The following is a 14,447-nucleotide window of genomic DNA, read 5'->3' on the forward strand; positions in this document are numbered from 1 at the left end:
CGCGATGATTGACAGTGAGCGGGCATAATTAGCTCAGCTGAGGGGCGTGGCCAGCGGTGATTGACAGCGGGGGCTCGCGATGATTGACAGTGAGCGGGCATAATTAGCTCAGCTGAGGGGCGTGGCCAGCGGTGATTGACAGCGGGGGCTCGCGATGATTGACAGTGGGCGGGCATAATTAGCTCAGCTGAGGGGCGTGGCCAGCGGTGATTGACAGCGGGGCGCGCCCAGCGCTGAAGCCGGATTGGCACGGGGCAGGGGCGGGGTTTGCGGCAGGGCGGGCGATGATTGGGCCAGGCGCGGTGATTGACAGCGGGTGTGTTGTTTGCGCGCGGCGCGGCGGGGGCGGGGCCGGGCCCGGGGGGCTCGGGGGGCTCTGAGGGGGCTCTGAGGGGGCTCTGAGGGGACACTGAGGGGGCTCTGAGGGGACAGCGGGGGACACCGCGGGGACAGCGGGACCATGCGGCTGCTGCGGTGCCTCGGCAAGCGCGCGGCGCTGGCCGGCGTCCCCACCTACATCGAGCACTTCAGCAAGTTCTCACCATCGCCGCTTTCCATGAAGCAGTTTCTGGACTTCGGTAAATAAACAAATCCCCCTCAGCGGGACCCCGGCCCAGCCTCGGGACCCCCAACCGGCTACGGGACGGGGACACCCCTCCTGCCGCCCCTGATCCCCCCCCGGCGGGGACAGCCGGTGTGGGGCGGTGCTCGGGGGAGGGAATTCCTGCCCCCCTTCCCTGGGAATTCCTGCCCCCCTCACTGGGAATTCCTGCCCCCCTTTCCTGGGAATTCCTGCCCCCCTTCCCTGGGAATTCCTGCCCCCCTCATTGGGAATTCCTGCCCCCCCTCATTGGGAATTCCTGCCCCCCTCATTGGGAATTCCTGCCCCCCTCATTGGGAATTCCTGCCCCCCTTCCCTGGGAATTCCTGCCCCCCCTCACTGGGAATTCCTGCCCCCCTCATTGGGAATTCCTGCCCCCCTCATTGGGAATTCCTGCCCCCCCTCACTGGGAATTCCTGCCCCCCTCACTGGGAATTCCTGCCCCCCTCACTGGGAATTCCTGCCCCCCTCACTGGGAATTCCTGCCCCCCTCACTGGGAATTCCTGCCCCCCCTCACTGGGAATTCCTGCCCCCCTTTCCTGGGAATTCCTTCACTCACTCGCCCTGGAAAATCCTAACCCTCCGCAGTGAATTTCTCTCCTGTAAATCTGAGGGGTCTGGGGGCTGCCCCCCCTCAGTGAGTGTGTGGGCCCGTTATTATTGGGGGGGGGATTTAACAACACCCCCCTGGTAAATAAGTGGGCTTGGAGTGTGGTTTCCTAATAGACCCCTTTTGGGGGTGTCCCCTCTGCCCCCCAACCCCTCAGGGGGTACCCGAGCCCCCCTCACCTGGGGCACATCCTGACCCCCCCAGTAAATACCCCTATGAGGGACCCCCTGCACCTGGCTGGCCCCCCCAAGGTGGGCAACTGGGGACCCCAGTGTCCCCCAGTGTCCCCCAGTGTCCCCCAGTGTCCCCCAGTGTCCCCCAGTGTCCCCCAGTGTCCCCCAGTGTCCCCCAGCCCTCACACCCACCCCAGCCAAGGACCAGGACCTGCTCCCGTCCCCTCTCCCCAGTGCCAGAGGGGTGGCAGTGCTGCCAGCGCTGGCTCTGGGGGTCCTGTGGGGGCTCACCCGTGTCCCCCCCGTGTCCCCTCGTGTCCCCAGGCTCCAGCAATGCCTGTGAGAAGACATCGTTCGTGTTCCTGCGCCAGGAGCTGCCCGTGCGCCTCTCCAACATCATGAAGGAGATCAACCTGCTCCCGGACCGGGTGCTGCGCACGCCCTCCGTGCAGCTGGTGCAGAGCTGGTCAGTCCCGGGGACACGGGGACACTGCCAGGGGGCTGCTGGCACTGCCACCACCCACTCCTGTGCCGGCTGAGGAGCTGGCACTGCTGGCACCTGGCCAGTGCCACTCTCCTGGGGTCCCACTGCCTCAGGTCCCCTTGTCACCCTCCTGGGTCCCCCCCACCGTCACCTGCACAGCTCCCATTGCCACCACCGCTCCTGTCACCGCCCAGAGGGTCCCGCTGTCACCTCAGTGCCACCACCGTTGTGTGTCCCAGGGCTGTCACCAGCTGTCCTCCCCTGCAGGGAGCTGGCACGGGGGGGACACAGGGAGGGGTGACAGGCAGGGCACTCCCCAGCTGGTGCCAGGCTGGTGACACGGGCTGCAGGTCCTTTGGGGACACTCCCGTGCCAGCGGGGTGTCCCCAGCCAGCGGGGGGGCCACCAGTGCCACCTGCTTCCTGAAGGGGCCGGGCCACAGGATGTCCCTGTCCTGGGGGAGGGCCTGAGTGTCCCTTTAAGTGCGGTGTCGCTGTGCCAGTGCCAGCAGTGTGACCCTTCTCCCAGAGCCACCACGTCACGTGTTGTTTGTCCAGTGTCCTGGGCCGCTGCCAGCGGAGTCCGGCCGTGCCAAGGGGTCAGGCCATGCCAGGGGGTCCGGCCGGGCATCACAGCCCTGACCCCATCAGAGGGGCGGTGTCCCCAAGTGTCCCCAGCTGTCCCCAGGTGTCCCCAAGGACCCCCGTGCCAGCAGGGGAGTGGGGCAGTGACCCCTGGTGCAGCAGATTTTGGGGTGGGGGCCTGGATTGAGGGGTGCTGAGCCCTGGCCCTGCGTGGTGTCACCTGGGGTGTCCTCTCTGTTTGGGGGTGCCAGCTGTGGGATGACCGTGTCCCACCAGGTACGTCCAGAGCCTGCTGGACATCATGGAATTCCACGACAAGGACCCCGAGGACCAAGCCACGCTGGGACAGTGAGTCGGGAGGTGACAGCGTGTCCTTGTCCCCAGTGCCAGCGTGTCACCTCCTCCCAGAGCCGTGCTGGTGTCACCCAGGGTCACCCCGAAGTGCCCCCACCCCCCGGTGCCAGCGGGGTCAGCTCCGGGTTTTCCCAGCGCCCCCAGCTCCCGGGCAATCCCGGCCTGGATTCGGGCTGTGCCCGGACCGGGTGTCCCCAGCGCTGTCCCTGTCCCCTGGGCAGGTTCACGAACGCGCTGGTGACAATCCGGAACCGGCACAACGACGTTGTCCCCACCATGGCGCAGGGCGTCATCGAGTACAAGGAGACGTACGGGGACGACCCCGTGTCCAACCAGAACATCCAGTACTTCCTGGACCGCTTCTACCTGAGCCGCATCTCCATCCGCATGCTCATCAACCAGCACAGTGAGGGGGCTCGGGGGGCCCTGCCCCGAGGGGTCCTGGGTGGCCCTGACCACAGGGGGTGTCCCCAGAGCCCCCCGCAGTGTCCCCGGGAGTCTGTCCTGAGGGTCCCCATCATCGCTGGGTGTCCCCAGAATGTCCCCCCCAGCCCCAGGGGTCTGTCCCAAGTGTCCCCACTAACCCCAGGGATCCCTGGGGTCTGATGTTCTCCCCCACAGCCCCAGGGTGCCCTGGCGGTGTCCCTGGGGTGTCCCCAGCTCGTTGTCCCCTCCCCAGCCCTGCTCTTCACTGGCAGCACCAACCCCGCGCACCCCAAACACATCGGGAGCATCGACCCCCACTGCAACGTGGCCAACGTGGTGAGAGGTTGGTGGGGTCTGGGGTCCCACCGGGTCTGGGGTCCCACCCCCACAGAGGGGAGGAATTTGGGGGTGGGGGTTGTTTGAAGGTCCCCCTGGCAGCACTCGTGTCACCGGTTTGGGGTGGCCTCAGCCGAACCGTCCCTTGAGCTGTGCAGTCACTGCAGGAGACCCCAAAACCTTCCCAGATCTGTAGGAATGGGGAATGTTTGGGGGTGGGGGGACCCCAGAGGCTGCCCCTGTTGGTCCTGGGGGTGCTGAGCCCTCTGTCCCCTCCTTTGCCAGACGCCTACAACATGGCCAAGCTGCTGTGTGACAAATACTACATGGCCTCACCCGACCTGGAGATCGAGGAGGTCAACGGTGAGGGGACAATGGGGCTGGGGGGACAATGGGGGGGCTTCTTTAGGTTTGGGGGTTCCCAGGTTGCTCCTTTAGGGATGGGGTCCCTGGGGCAGGGGGATTTTTGCGGGGCTCGTTTTGGGTTGGGGTCTCCATGACAGGGTTGTTCGGTTTATCGAGGTTTGGGGGTCCCCGTGGTGGGGGAGGTGACCCATTTAGGGCTGGGGGAGGTTTAGGGTCAGGATTGTCCCCACCAATGCCTGTGTCCCCCCCCAGCCTGCAACGCGGAGCAGCCCGTGAACATCGTCTACGTCCCGTCCCACCTGTACCACATGCTCTTCGAGCTCTTCAAGGTAGCCCAGCCCTTTGGGGGGTCCCGGGGGGGCTGTGGGGGTGCCCCTGACGCCCCCCCGGGGCTCCGTGTCCCCAGAACGCCATGAGAGCCACGGTGGAGAGCCACGAGAACAGCCCGCGGCTGCCGGCCATCAGGGTGATGGTGGCCCTGGGCCAGGAGGACCTGTCCATCCGGGTGAGGGACCCCGCCCCGCGCCGGGGCTGTGGGGAGGGGGCACACGGACGGGCTTGTCACCCGCCGCGTGTCCCCAGATGAGTGACAGGGGCATGGGGGTGCCCCTGAGGAAGATCGAGCGGCTCTTCAGCTACATGTACTCCACAGCCCCCACCCCCCAGCTGGGCAGCGGGGGCGCCCCCCTGGTACGGCACCCCCAGCACGGGCTCGGGTCCCTCGTGGGGACGGGGAGGGGGGTCCGCAGTTGAGGGGGGTTGGGGGGCGTTTGGGGGTGACCTGCAGTGACAGGGGGGGCTTTGGGGGTGGCACGGGGAGGTTTGGGAGTGGCTGGAGCGGCACAGGAGGGCTTGGGCTTGGCCTGGCACCTTTTGGGGAGGTTTAGGATGGCGTGGGGACACTTTGGTGGGGTTAAGGGTGCTGTGGGGACACTCTGGGGTGGCATGGGGACACTCTGGCGTGGCATGGGGACACTCTGGCGTGGCATGGGGACACTCTGGGGTGGCATGGGGACACTCAGGGGTGGCATGGGGACACTCAGGGGTGGCATGGGGACACTCTGGGGTGGCATGGGGACACTCTGGGGTGGCAGGGCGCCTCTCCAGCCATTCCAGGGCCCTTTGATGGTGGCACAGTGACCTCTGGCAGCGCCGTGGACACTCCTGGCGCTGCTTGGGGCGCTGAGGGGAGGCCGGGGGTGCCCTGGGGGTGCCCCCCCCAGCCCTGGGCACCCCCCACCCCAATTCCCTCGCCCCCCAGGCCGGGTTTGGCTACGGGCTGCCCATCTCCCGCCTCTACGCCAAGTACTTCCAGGGGGACCTGCAGCTCTTCTCCATGGAGGGCTTCGGCACCGATGCCGTCATCTACCTGAAGGTGGGTGCCCGTCCCCATTCCCGGCCGGGGGGGCTGCGGGACCCTCGCCCAGCCCCGTGTCCCCCCCAGGCTCTGTCCACGGACTCGGTGGAGCGGCTGCCTGTGTACAACAAGTCGGCGTGGCGGCACTACCAGGCCAGCCAGGAGGCGGGGGACTGGTGTGTGCCCAGCACCGAGCCCAAGAACACCTCCACCTACCGCGTCCCCTGAGCCCCCCGCGCCCCCCCGGCCGGCCAGGACCCCCCGGCCCCACTCACGGGGTGTCCCCCGCTGCCCCGGGGGGGGCTTTGGCATCCCAGTTCTTTGGGCTCCTTGGGAAGTGCGGGACACGGGGGGTGTCCTGGCATCCCCACCCTGGTGGCACTTAGGGACGGAGCTGGGGGGGGGTTGGAGCAGCGCCTGTTGCCCCCTCACCACCCCCCCAAACTTCCCACCCGCCCCAGGGGGTGCCCCCCATCCCAGCAAGGGACGGGTCCTGGCCCAGTAGGACCGGTAGCACTTCCCTGCACCCACGGGCCTGATGGGGTGGGGGACCAGGACCCCTCGCTCCCCACGTTCCTGTCCCTGTTACCCCCCTGTTGTTGCACTATGGAGCTGTCCCCACCCCCACACCTGCTCCACCCCCCCTCCCATCCCCCAAATTCCCCCTTGACCCCCGCAGACCCCTCCCCACTGTCAATAAATTGGATGTTGACTGAAGCCCTGTGGTGGTTTGGGGTCCTGGTGCCTCAGTTTCCCCTCTCCAGGCTTGGGCGGGTTCAGTCCCGGGGTGGCCCTTGGGGACACGGGCCTGGGGAGCTGCTGCGTGTCCCCAGTCAGGTCACTCTGCTCACTCCGGTTTGCACTGGCCCTTGATACCCTTTTATTTCCTGGGGTGGCCCCTGGGGGCTGTGGGGGGGCGGGGGTCACCCCCTGCCCCCGGTTTGGGGGTGCCCGTGTGTGGAGGGGGTCGGGCCGCGCCCGGTGCCCTCCTGTGCCGGGGGATACGGGGGGAGGGGGCGGGGACCCCCGGCCCCTCGGGGGTGGTGACGGGTGGGGGTGACAGGACAGACCGGGGGTGTCCCTGTGCCCTCTGCATCCGGAGAAGGGGCCCGGGGGGGTCCCGGCGGGGAGGGGGCGGCCGGAGCCGGGCGGGGGCAGGTGCGGCCCCGCTGTCCCCCGGGCTGTCCCCCGGCGTGTCCCGGGGGGGCTGCGGCTGGGGAGGGGGTGCGGGGGTCTCCCCGTTCAGCTCCGCCGCTGCTCCTGCTCCTTCTTCTTCTGCTTCTCCCGCTGCTTCTCCGCCTTCTCCTGGGCCTTGCGCTCCCTCTCGGCCGCCGCGCTCAGCTCCTTCAGCCGCCGCTTCAGCACCGCACGCTCCTGGGAGCTGCCCACGCCCAGCGCCTGCGGCACCGCGGGCTGGCCACCGACACCCCCGAGCCCCCGGGGCACCCCCAGGCCCTCCCCGGCCAGCAGCTCCTTGGGCTCCCACAACCGCCCGTCCTTCCCTCGGCATCGTCCCTTGGAACACCCGGAGCCTCCCGCGCCATGGAGCGGCCAGCTCGGACAGCGGGGTTTGGATGCCCATGGAACCCCGCTCTGGGGTACCCCGAACCCTCCCAGACCTTCCTGCCCCATGGAACCCCGCTCTGGGGTACCCCGAACCCTCCCAGAGCTTCCTGCCCCATGGAACCCCGCTTTGGGGTACCCCGAACCCTCACAGAGCTTCCTGCCCCATGGAACCCCGCTCTGGGGTACCCCGAACCCTCCCGCACCTTCCTGCCCCATGGAACCCAGCTCTGGGGTACCCCGAACCCTCCCGCACCTTCCTGCCCCATGGAACCCAGCTCTGGGGTACCCCGAACCCTCCCGCACCTTCCTGCCCCATGGAACCCAGCTCTGGGGTACCCCGAACCCTCCCAGAGCTTCCCGCCCCATGGAACCCCGCTCTGGGGTACCCCGAACCCTCCCAGAGCTTCCTGCCCCATGGAACCCCGCTCTGGGGTACCCCGAACCCTCCCAGACCTTCCTGCCCCATGGAACCCCGCTCTGGGGTACCCCGAACCCTCCCAGACCTTCCTGCCCCATGGAACCCCGCTCTGGGGTACCCCGAACCCTCCCAGACCTTCCTGCCCCATGGACTCCCCCACTGGAGCACCCAGAACCTCTCGCCCTCCATCTTTTGGGGTCCCTGGAGCCCCCCCGGCCCCGCACCTTGAGCTTGGCCCCATCGAGGTGCAGCAGGCGGGCTCCGTCCACGCCGTGCTCCGCAAAGTCCCGCACGTAGCGCTCCAGGCCCAGGCTCTGCAGCCACTGCCCCACCTGGCCGCACGTCCAGCCCGCGGCCGCGCCCGCCGGCTCCTCCAGCAGCTGCGCACGGGGGTCAGCCGGGGGTCCCGGGGGGGGACAGCCCCGGCCCCGCGCCCCCCGCGCCGCTCTCACCTCGTCCGAGGACTGGGACAGGGTGTGGTAGGGGTACGAGCACTTGGGGGGCCCGGGCAGGCGGGGGCTGGCGCTGGACGGCGGCGAATCCTCGCTCAGCGTCGAGTCCTGGGGCAGCGGGAGGGCTGGACCCACAGCGACCCCCAGAGCCACCCCAGTGACCCCCAGCGACCCCCAGAGCCACCCCAGTGACCCCCAGAGCCACCCCAGTGACCCCCAGCGACCCCCAGAGCCACCCCACAGCCCCCCAGTTGGGCTGCCAGACCCCTCAGGGCGCTGATCCCCCTAAAGCCACCCCAATCCTACAGAGCTTCGGACACCCCCGATACCTGTCCTGACTCGACCCCCGCAAAGCCACCCGGACCCTATGGGGCTTTGTCCCCTGTCCCCAGGGCTGGTGTCACCTCCCCTCTCAGAGCCTCCCTGCAGGCCCCAGGCCGGTCCCCGCTCACCTGGGAGGCCGATTTGGGGGGGCTGAGCCGCTCGTGCCGGGGGGACCCCGCGGGGGACGCGGAGCCCGGGGAGCCGGAGCCCCTGGCGCTGTCCGAGAACCACGAGAAGGGCAGGAACGGGGACCCCGAGGGGCGGCCGGGCCCCTCCGCCGCCTCCCTGGGGACAGAGCAGTGTCAGGGCGTGGGGGCTGTCCCCAGGCTGTCCCCAGGCTGTCCCCAGGGCTGTCCCCAGGGCTGTCCCCAGGGCTGTCCCCAGGCTGTCCCCAGGGCTGTCCCCAGGCTGTCCCCAGGCTGTCCCCAGGGCTGTCCCCGGCCTGTCCCCAGGGCTGTCCCCAGGCTGTCCCCAGGGCTGTCCCCAGGGCTGTCCCCAGGGCTGTCCCCGGGGCTGTCCCCAGGCTGTCCCCAGGCTGTCCCCGGGCTGTCCCCAGGGCTGTCCCCAGGGCTGTCCCCGGGCTGTCCCCAGGCTGTCCCCAGGGCTGTCCCCAGGCTGTCCCCAGGCTGTCCCCGGGCTGTCCCCAGGGCTGTCCCCGGGCTGTCCCCAGGCTGTCCCCAGGCTGTCCCCAGGCTGTCCCCAGGCTTTCCCCAGGGCTGTCCCCAGGCTGTCCCCAGGCTGTCCCCAGGCTGTCCCCAGGGCTGTCCCCAGGGCTGTCCCCAGGGCTGTCCCCGGGGGGAGTCCCTCACCTGCTGCCCATGGACAGGCGGTTGCTGCTCTTCTCCTTGCGGCTCCTCCCAGAGGACGCCCGGCGCAGGGTCACCCTGGGGACAGGGGTGGTGACTGAGGGGCTGGGGCGCCAGGACCCCCTCCCTCCCTCCATCCGTGCCTCCACCTTCCCCCCATCTCTCCATCTATTTTTCCATCTTCACATTGTACTTCTCCATCCCTTCATCCATCCCTTCATCCATCTCCCTCCATCCCTTCATCCATCCCTTCATCCATCCCTTCATCCATCCCTTCATCCATCCCCCTCCATCCCTTCATCCATCCCTTCATCCATCCCTTCATCCATCCCTTCATCCATCCCTTCATCCATCCCTTCATCCATCCCTTCATCCATCCCTTCATCCATCCCTTCATCCATCCCTTCATCCACCCCTTCATCCATCCCTTCATCCATCCCTTCATCCATCCCCCTCCATCCCTTCATCCATCCCTTCATCCATCCCTTCATCCATCCCCCTCCATCCCTTCATCCATCCCTTCATCCATCCCTTCATCCATCCCTTCATCCATCCCCCTCCATCCCTTCATCCACCCCTTCATCCATCCCTTCATCCATCCCTTCATCCATCCCTTCATCCACCCCTTCATCCATCCCTTCATCCACCCCTTCATCCATCCCCCTCCATCCCTTCATCCACCCCTTCATCCACCCCTTCATCCATCCCCCTCCATCCCTTCATCCATCCCTTCATCCATCCCTTCATCCATCCCCCTCCATCCCCCTCCATCCCCCTCCATCCCCCTCCATCCCCTCCATCCCCTCCCCGCCCCTCCTGCCCCTGCCCAGGCCGGGCTCTCACCCCAAATCCAAGAACTTCCTCCGTGTTTTCTTATCGAGCCCCACGGTCGGGCTGGCGGGCTCGGGGGGGCTCATGTCCCGGCTGTCATCTGCAGGGGTGGGGGCGGGCTGTCACCCCCTGTCCCCCCCAGGGGTCCCCCGGGGGGCTCGGGGGTCTCACCTTCGCTGTGCTGCCGGGGCCGGGGGTCGCGGCGGGCGAAGCCGGGGGAGCTGTCGGAGCTGGGGCAGGACTGGGGCGCGGAGGGGCCCGACAGCCCCTCCTGGGACGGGGTGTTGGTGAGGGGCCGGTAGCGGCTGAGGGGGGGCGTGGGGACCGGGGCGTCCCCCAGGCCCGGCCGCGCCACCCCCGCCTCGAAGGAGAAGCCGTCGGTGCGGGAGAAGGGCGAGGGCGTTGGGGGGCTGCCCTCGCCCTCAGTGCCCTGCGGGGGGCACGGGCAGGGGGGTCAGACCCCCACAGTCCCCCAGACCCCCATCCCTGCCCCCCAAACATGACATCCCCCATCTCCATCCTCGGTGTCCGCCGTGCCCCCCACGCCTGCCCCCGGTGACACCCCCAGCCCTGGCACCCCTGACACCCTCCCCGGTGACACCCCCAGCCCTGGCACCCTTGACACCCTCCCCGGTGACACCCCCAGCCCTGGCAGCCCTGACACCCTCCCCGGTGACACCCCCAGCCCTGGCACCCCTGACACCCTCCCCGGTGACACCCCCAGCCCTGGCACCCCTGACACCCTCCCCGGTGACACCCCCAGCCCTGGCACCCCTGACACCCTCCCCGGCGACACCCCCAGCCCTGGCAGCCCTGACACCCTCCCCGGTGACACCCCCAGCCCTGGCACCCCTGACACCCTCCCCGGTGACACCCCCAGCCCTGGCACCCCTGACACCCTCCCCGGCGACACCCCCAGCCCTGGCACCCCTGACACCCTCCCCGCTGTCCCGCGGTCTCACGGCGGCCTCGGGCCCCTCGTCGCCCTCGGTGGAGCTGGCGCTGTCGCGCAGGCGGGAGCGCGAGGGCCGCTGGCGGTGGCCGCGGGCCAGGAGCCGGGCGCGGGCCTTGTGCAGGCTGCTGTCCAAGCGAGGCGTCTCTGGAACCACAGCGGTAAAATCTGGCAGTGAGAGAGACACCGGGGCGCACACACACGGACGGACGGACGGACGGACACACGGACACCGGGATGGCGGGCGGGGGGATGGACGGGGAGAGAGAGCGGGAAGGCGGGGGTGGACAGAGGGACGGACGAGGAGGGAGATTGGGGTGGGCGGATGGACAGACAGACGGATGGATGGACAGAGGGAGGGACGGACAGACGGAAGGATGGATGGATGGATGATGGATGGATGGATGGATGGATGGATGGATGGATGGATGGATGGATGGGCAGAGGGATGGACGGACAGACGGATGGAGGGATGGACAAACAGAGGGATGGATGGACAGATGGATGGATGGACGGACGGACGGATGGGAGATGGAGGGAGGGATGAGCAGGGGGCAGGGAAGCGTTGCAGGCAGGTGGGCGGACAGGGAAGGCCAGCCCAGTGGAGAAGGGACAGAGGGACAGAGGGACAGGGGGGACAGAGGGACAGGGGGACAGAGGGACAGAGGGACAGGGGGACAGAGGGACAGGGGGACAGAGGGACAGAGGGACAGGGGGGACAGAGGGACAGAAGGACAGAGGGACAGAGGGACAGGGGGACAGGGGGACAGAGGGACAGAAGGACAGAGGGACAGAGGGACAGAGGGACAGAGGGACAGAGGGACAGAGGGACAGGGGGACAGAGGGACAGAAGGACAGAGGGACAGGGCAGGAGAGTCAAAGGGCAGGTGGGAGGTCCCGGGAGGACAGGAAGGGGCACAAGGAGAGGGGAGCATTGGGGACATGGAGGGGGCACCCCGGTGGGGCGGGACAGGGGACAGGGGGACAGAGAGAGGTGTTCAGAGATGCCCCGGCACGGGGGCACGAGAGTGGGGTGACCCTGGGGACAGAGTGTCCCCGTCCCCCAGGAGGAACCCCCCCAAAATCCGCCCCCTTCTCTGAGCCCTGTGCCCGGCCCCAGCCGAGGGGGGGCTCTGGGCACGTCCCCTGCGGTGTCCCCGGGTCCCCATCACCCCCATCCCCGTGTGCCCTGCACGGGTCCCCTCGTCTTTGTCACCCCCGCGCGTGTCCCCGTGTCCCCTTCCCCGTGCACATCCCTGTGCCCCCACACCCTGCCACACAAGTGGCACACACTGTCCCCAAGCCCAGATCGGGGGTCCCCCCTCAGCACAGGAGGACACTGGGGGCGGGCGGGGACCCACGGGTGGCTCTGCCCCACAGGTGGCTCTGCACCCCATGGGTGGCTCTGCCCCACGGGTGGCTCTGCCCCATGGGTGGCTCTGCACCCCACGGGTGGCTCTGCCCCACGGGTGGCTCTGCACCCCACGGGTGGCTCTGCCCCCACGGGTGGCTCTGCCCCACGGGTGGCTCTGCCCCACGGGTGGCTCTGCCCCACAGGTGGCTCTGCCCCACGGGTGGCTCTGCCCCACAGGTGGCTCTGCACCCCACGGGTGGCTCTGCCCCACGGGTGGCTCTGCCCCACAGGTGGCTCTGCCCCACAGGTGGCTCTGCACCCCACGGGTGGCTCTGCACCCCACGGGTGGCTCTGCCCCACGGGTGGCTCTGCACCCCATGGGTGGCTCTGCCCCACGGGTGGCTCTGCCCCACGGGTGGCTCTGCCCCACAGGTGGCTCTGCACCCCACGGGTGGCTCTGCCCCACGGGTGGCTCTGCCCCACAGGTGGCTCTGCCCCACGGGTGGCTCTGCCCCACGGGGGGTTCTGCCCCCCAGACCCCCCAGGAACTCACCGAAAACCTCGTCCGTGTCCTGCAGCTTGGAGACCGACATGGTGGGACAGAGCTGGGGACAGAGGGGCGCTCAGGGGGGCGGGCCCAGCCCCTCCCGTGTCCCGCGGGGACAGAGCGGCGGGGAAGGGGTTAAACCCGCCCGCCGCCGCTGCTCGGGGAGCCCCGGGGGGAGCGGGGGAACCGGCCAAGGGAGGGGTCGGCACCGGCGGGGGGGCTGGACCGGGGGTGGTGTCCCTGGGGTGGGGCTGGACCGGGAACGATGGACCGGGAACGATGGACCGGGAATGACGGACCGGGAACGATGGACCGGGAATGCCGGACCGGGAACGATGGACCGGGAATGATGGACCGGGAATGCCGGACCGGGAACGATGGACCGGGAATGCTGGACCGGGAATGCCGGACCGGGAATGCCGGACCGGGAATGCCGGACCGGGAATGACGGACCGGGAATGCCGGACCGGGAATGGTGATCGGGGATGAGTCTGTACCGGGAATACCGAAGGGATGGGGCTGCCCCGGAGGAGGGGCACTACCGGGAATGTACCGGGGCTGTACCGGGGATGCTCTGCCGGGGCTGGGGCCGTACCGGGGGCTCTGCCGGGGCTGTACCGGGGGATGCTCTACCGGGGGCTGGGGCTGTACCGGAGCTGTACCGGGGCTGGGGCTGTACCGGAGCTGTACCGGGGGATGCTCTACCGGGGCTGGGGCTGTACCGGAGCTGTACCGGGGCTGGGGCCGTACCGGAGCTGTACCGGGGCTGGGGCCGTACCGGAGCCGCTGTCCAGGGGTGACGCCCTGCCCGATCCCTCCCCCCTCCCCACTCACCCGCGCTCCTGGGGCATCCTGATCGCCCCCGGTCGCCTCCCGCCGGGCCGGGCCGGGCCGGGGTCGGGGCCGGGCCGGTGGCGGGGCCGGTGGGAGCGGAGGGCGCTGCCGAGCCGGGCCGGGCCGCCCCGCCGGGCCGGGGGCCGCGGGGGGGGCACAGGAACCCGGAAACGGCGGGGGCGGGGTCTGCCCCGCCCGGAGCGAGCCCGGGGCTGAACGGACACCGGGGGGGGACACCGGGAACCGAGGGACACGCGGGGAAATGAACGGACACCGGGGGGGGGACAGCGGGAACCGAGGGACACGCGGGGGAATGAACGGACACCGGGGAGGGGACACCGGGAACCGAGGGACACGCGGGGAAATGAACGGACACCGGGGGGGGGGGACACCGGGAACCGAGGGACACGCGGGGAAATGAACGGACACCGGGGAGGGGACACCGGGAACCGAGGGACACGCGGGGGAATGAACGGACACCGGGCGGCACCGGGGGACACGCGGCGGTGCTGAAGGGACAGCGACCGGCGGGACACGGGCACGGCGGTGCCACCCGCCCGTCACCGCGTCCCCAACCCCAGCGGTGCCCCCCAGTCCCTCCCAGTGCCCCCCCCACCCTGCCCACTCCCCTCTGCCTCCCCCCACCCCAAATCACTCCCAGTCCGCCCAATCCTCCCCAGTGTCTCAATGTCCCCAATCCTCCTCATCCTCCCCCGCGTCCCCCCACCCTCCGTGTCCCCTCCGTGTCCCCAATCCTCCCCCCACCCCTTCCTCCTCCTTGCCGTGACCCCAAATGATTCCCCGAATGATTCCCAGTCCCCCTCCCCAGCCTTCCCAGTCCCCCCAGTGCCCCCAGTCCCCCCAGTCCCCCCGGGCCCACCCCCGGCAGAAGGAGGCTCGGGGGGGAGGCCGAGGCCGCGTTTATGGGGCGGGGGGCGGCGTTTGTGGGGCGGGGGGCGGCGGGCGCTCAGAGCGGAGCGGTGCATACATAGGTACATTATATATAGTATATACACCCACAGGTACACGTGTGAGATTAAATAACCCCGGCCCCCCCCCGGGGCCCGCGCT

At 69.4% G+C, this 14,447-nt stretch overlaps 2 protein-coding genes across 3 annotated transcripts; one reads left to right on the forward strand and one right to left on the reverse strand.

Moving 5' to 3' along the window:
- The first annotated feature begins 348 nt into the window (after positions 1-348).
- PDK2 (pyruvate dehydrogenase kinase 2) lies at positions 349-6,009 on the forward strand. The gene is made up of 11 exons (XM_086864348.1): positions 349-578; positions 1,710-1,851; positions 2,730-2,801; positions 3,029-3,213; positions 3,487-3,576; positions 3,855-3,932; positions 4,188-4,264; positions 4,342-4,440; positions 4,518-4,625; positions 5,197-5,310; positions 5,380-6,009. Exons 1-11 carry the CDS (start codon positions 461-463, stop codon positions 5,518-5,520), a joined length of 1,224 nt encoding a protein of 407 aa, XP_086720474.1. The 5' UTR covers positions 349-460; the 3' UTR covers positions 5,521-6,009.
- A 223-nt stretch (positions 6,010-6,232) lies between these two features.
- Positions 6,233-13,493, reverse strand: SAMD14 (sterile alpha motif domain containing 14). Of its 2 annotated transcripts, none has more exons than XM_086864219.1 (10): positions 13,377-13,493; positions 12,549-12,600; positions 10,652-10,788; positions 9,861-10,119; positions 9,702-9,789; positions 8,862-8,936; positions 8,181-8,337; positions 7,729-7,836; positions 7,501-7,656; positions 6,233-6,690 (listed from the first exon to the last, which is right to left on the reverse strand). In XM_086864219.1, the coding sequence occupies exons 2-10, from the start codon at positions 12,586-12,588 to the stop codon at positions 6,535-6,537; spliced, it is 1,176 nt and encodes a 391-aa protein (XP_086720345.1). In that variant the 5' UTR covers positions 12,589-12,600; positions 13,377-13,493; the 3' UTR covers positions 6,233-6,534. The 2 variants fall into 2 exon arrangements, with proteins under 2 accessions (XP_086720345.1, XP_086720344.1); XM_086864218.1 differs by having other exon boundaries at positions 10,652-10,809.
- Positions 13,494-14,447: the final 954 nt, after the last annotated feature.

This window comes from Cyanistes caeruleus, chromosome 27 (assembly GCF_971803275.1).
Source record: "Cyanistes caeruleus chromosome 27, bCyaCae1.hap1.1, whole genome shotgun sequence".
In the NCBI taxonomy this organism is placed as follows: domain Eukaryota; kingdom Metazoa; phylum Chordata; class Aves; order Passeriformes; family Paridae; genus Cyanistes; species Cyanistes caeruleus.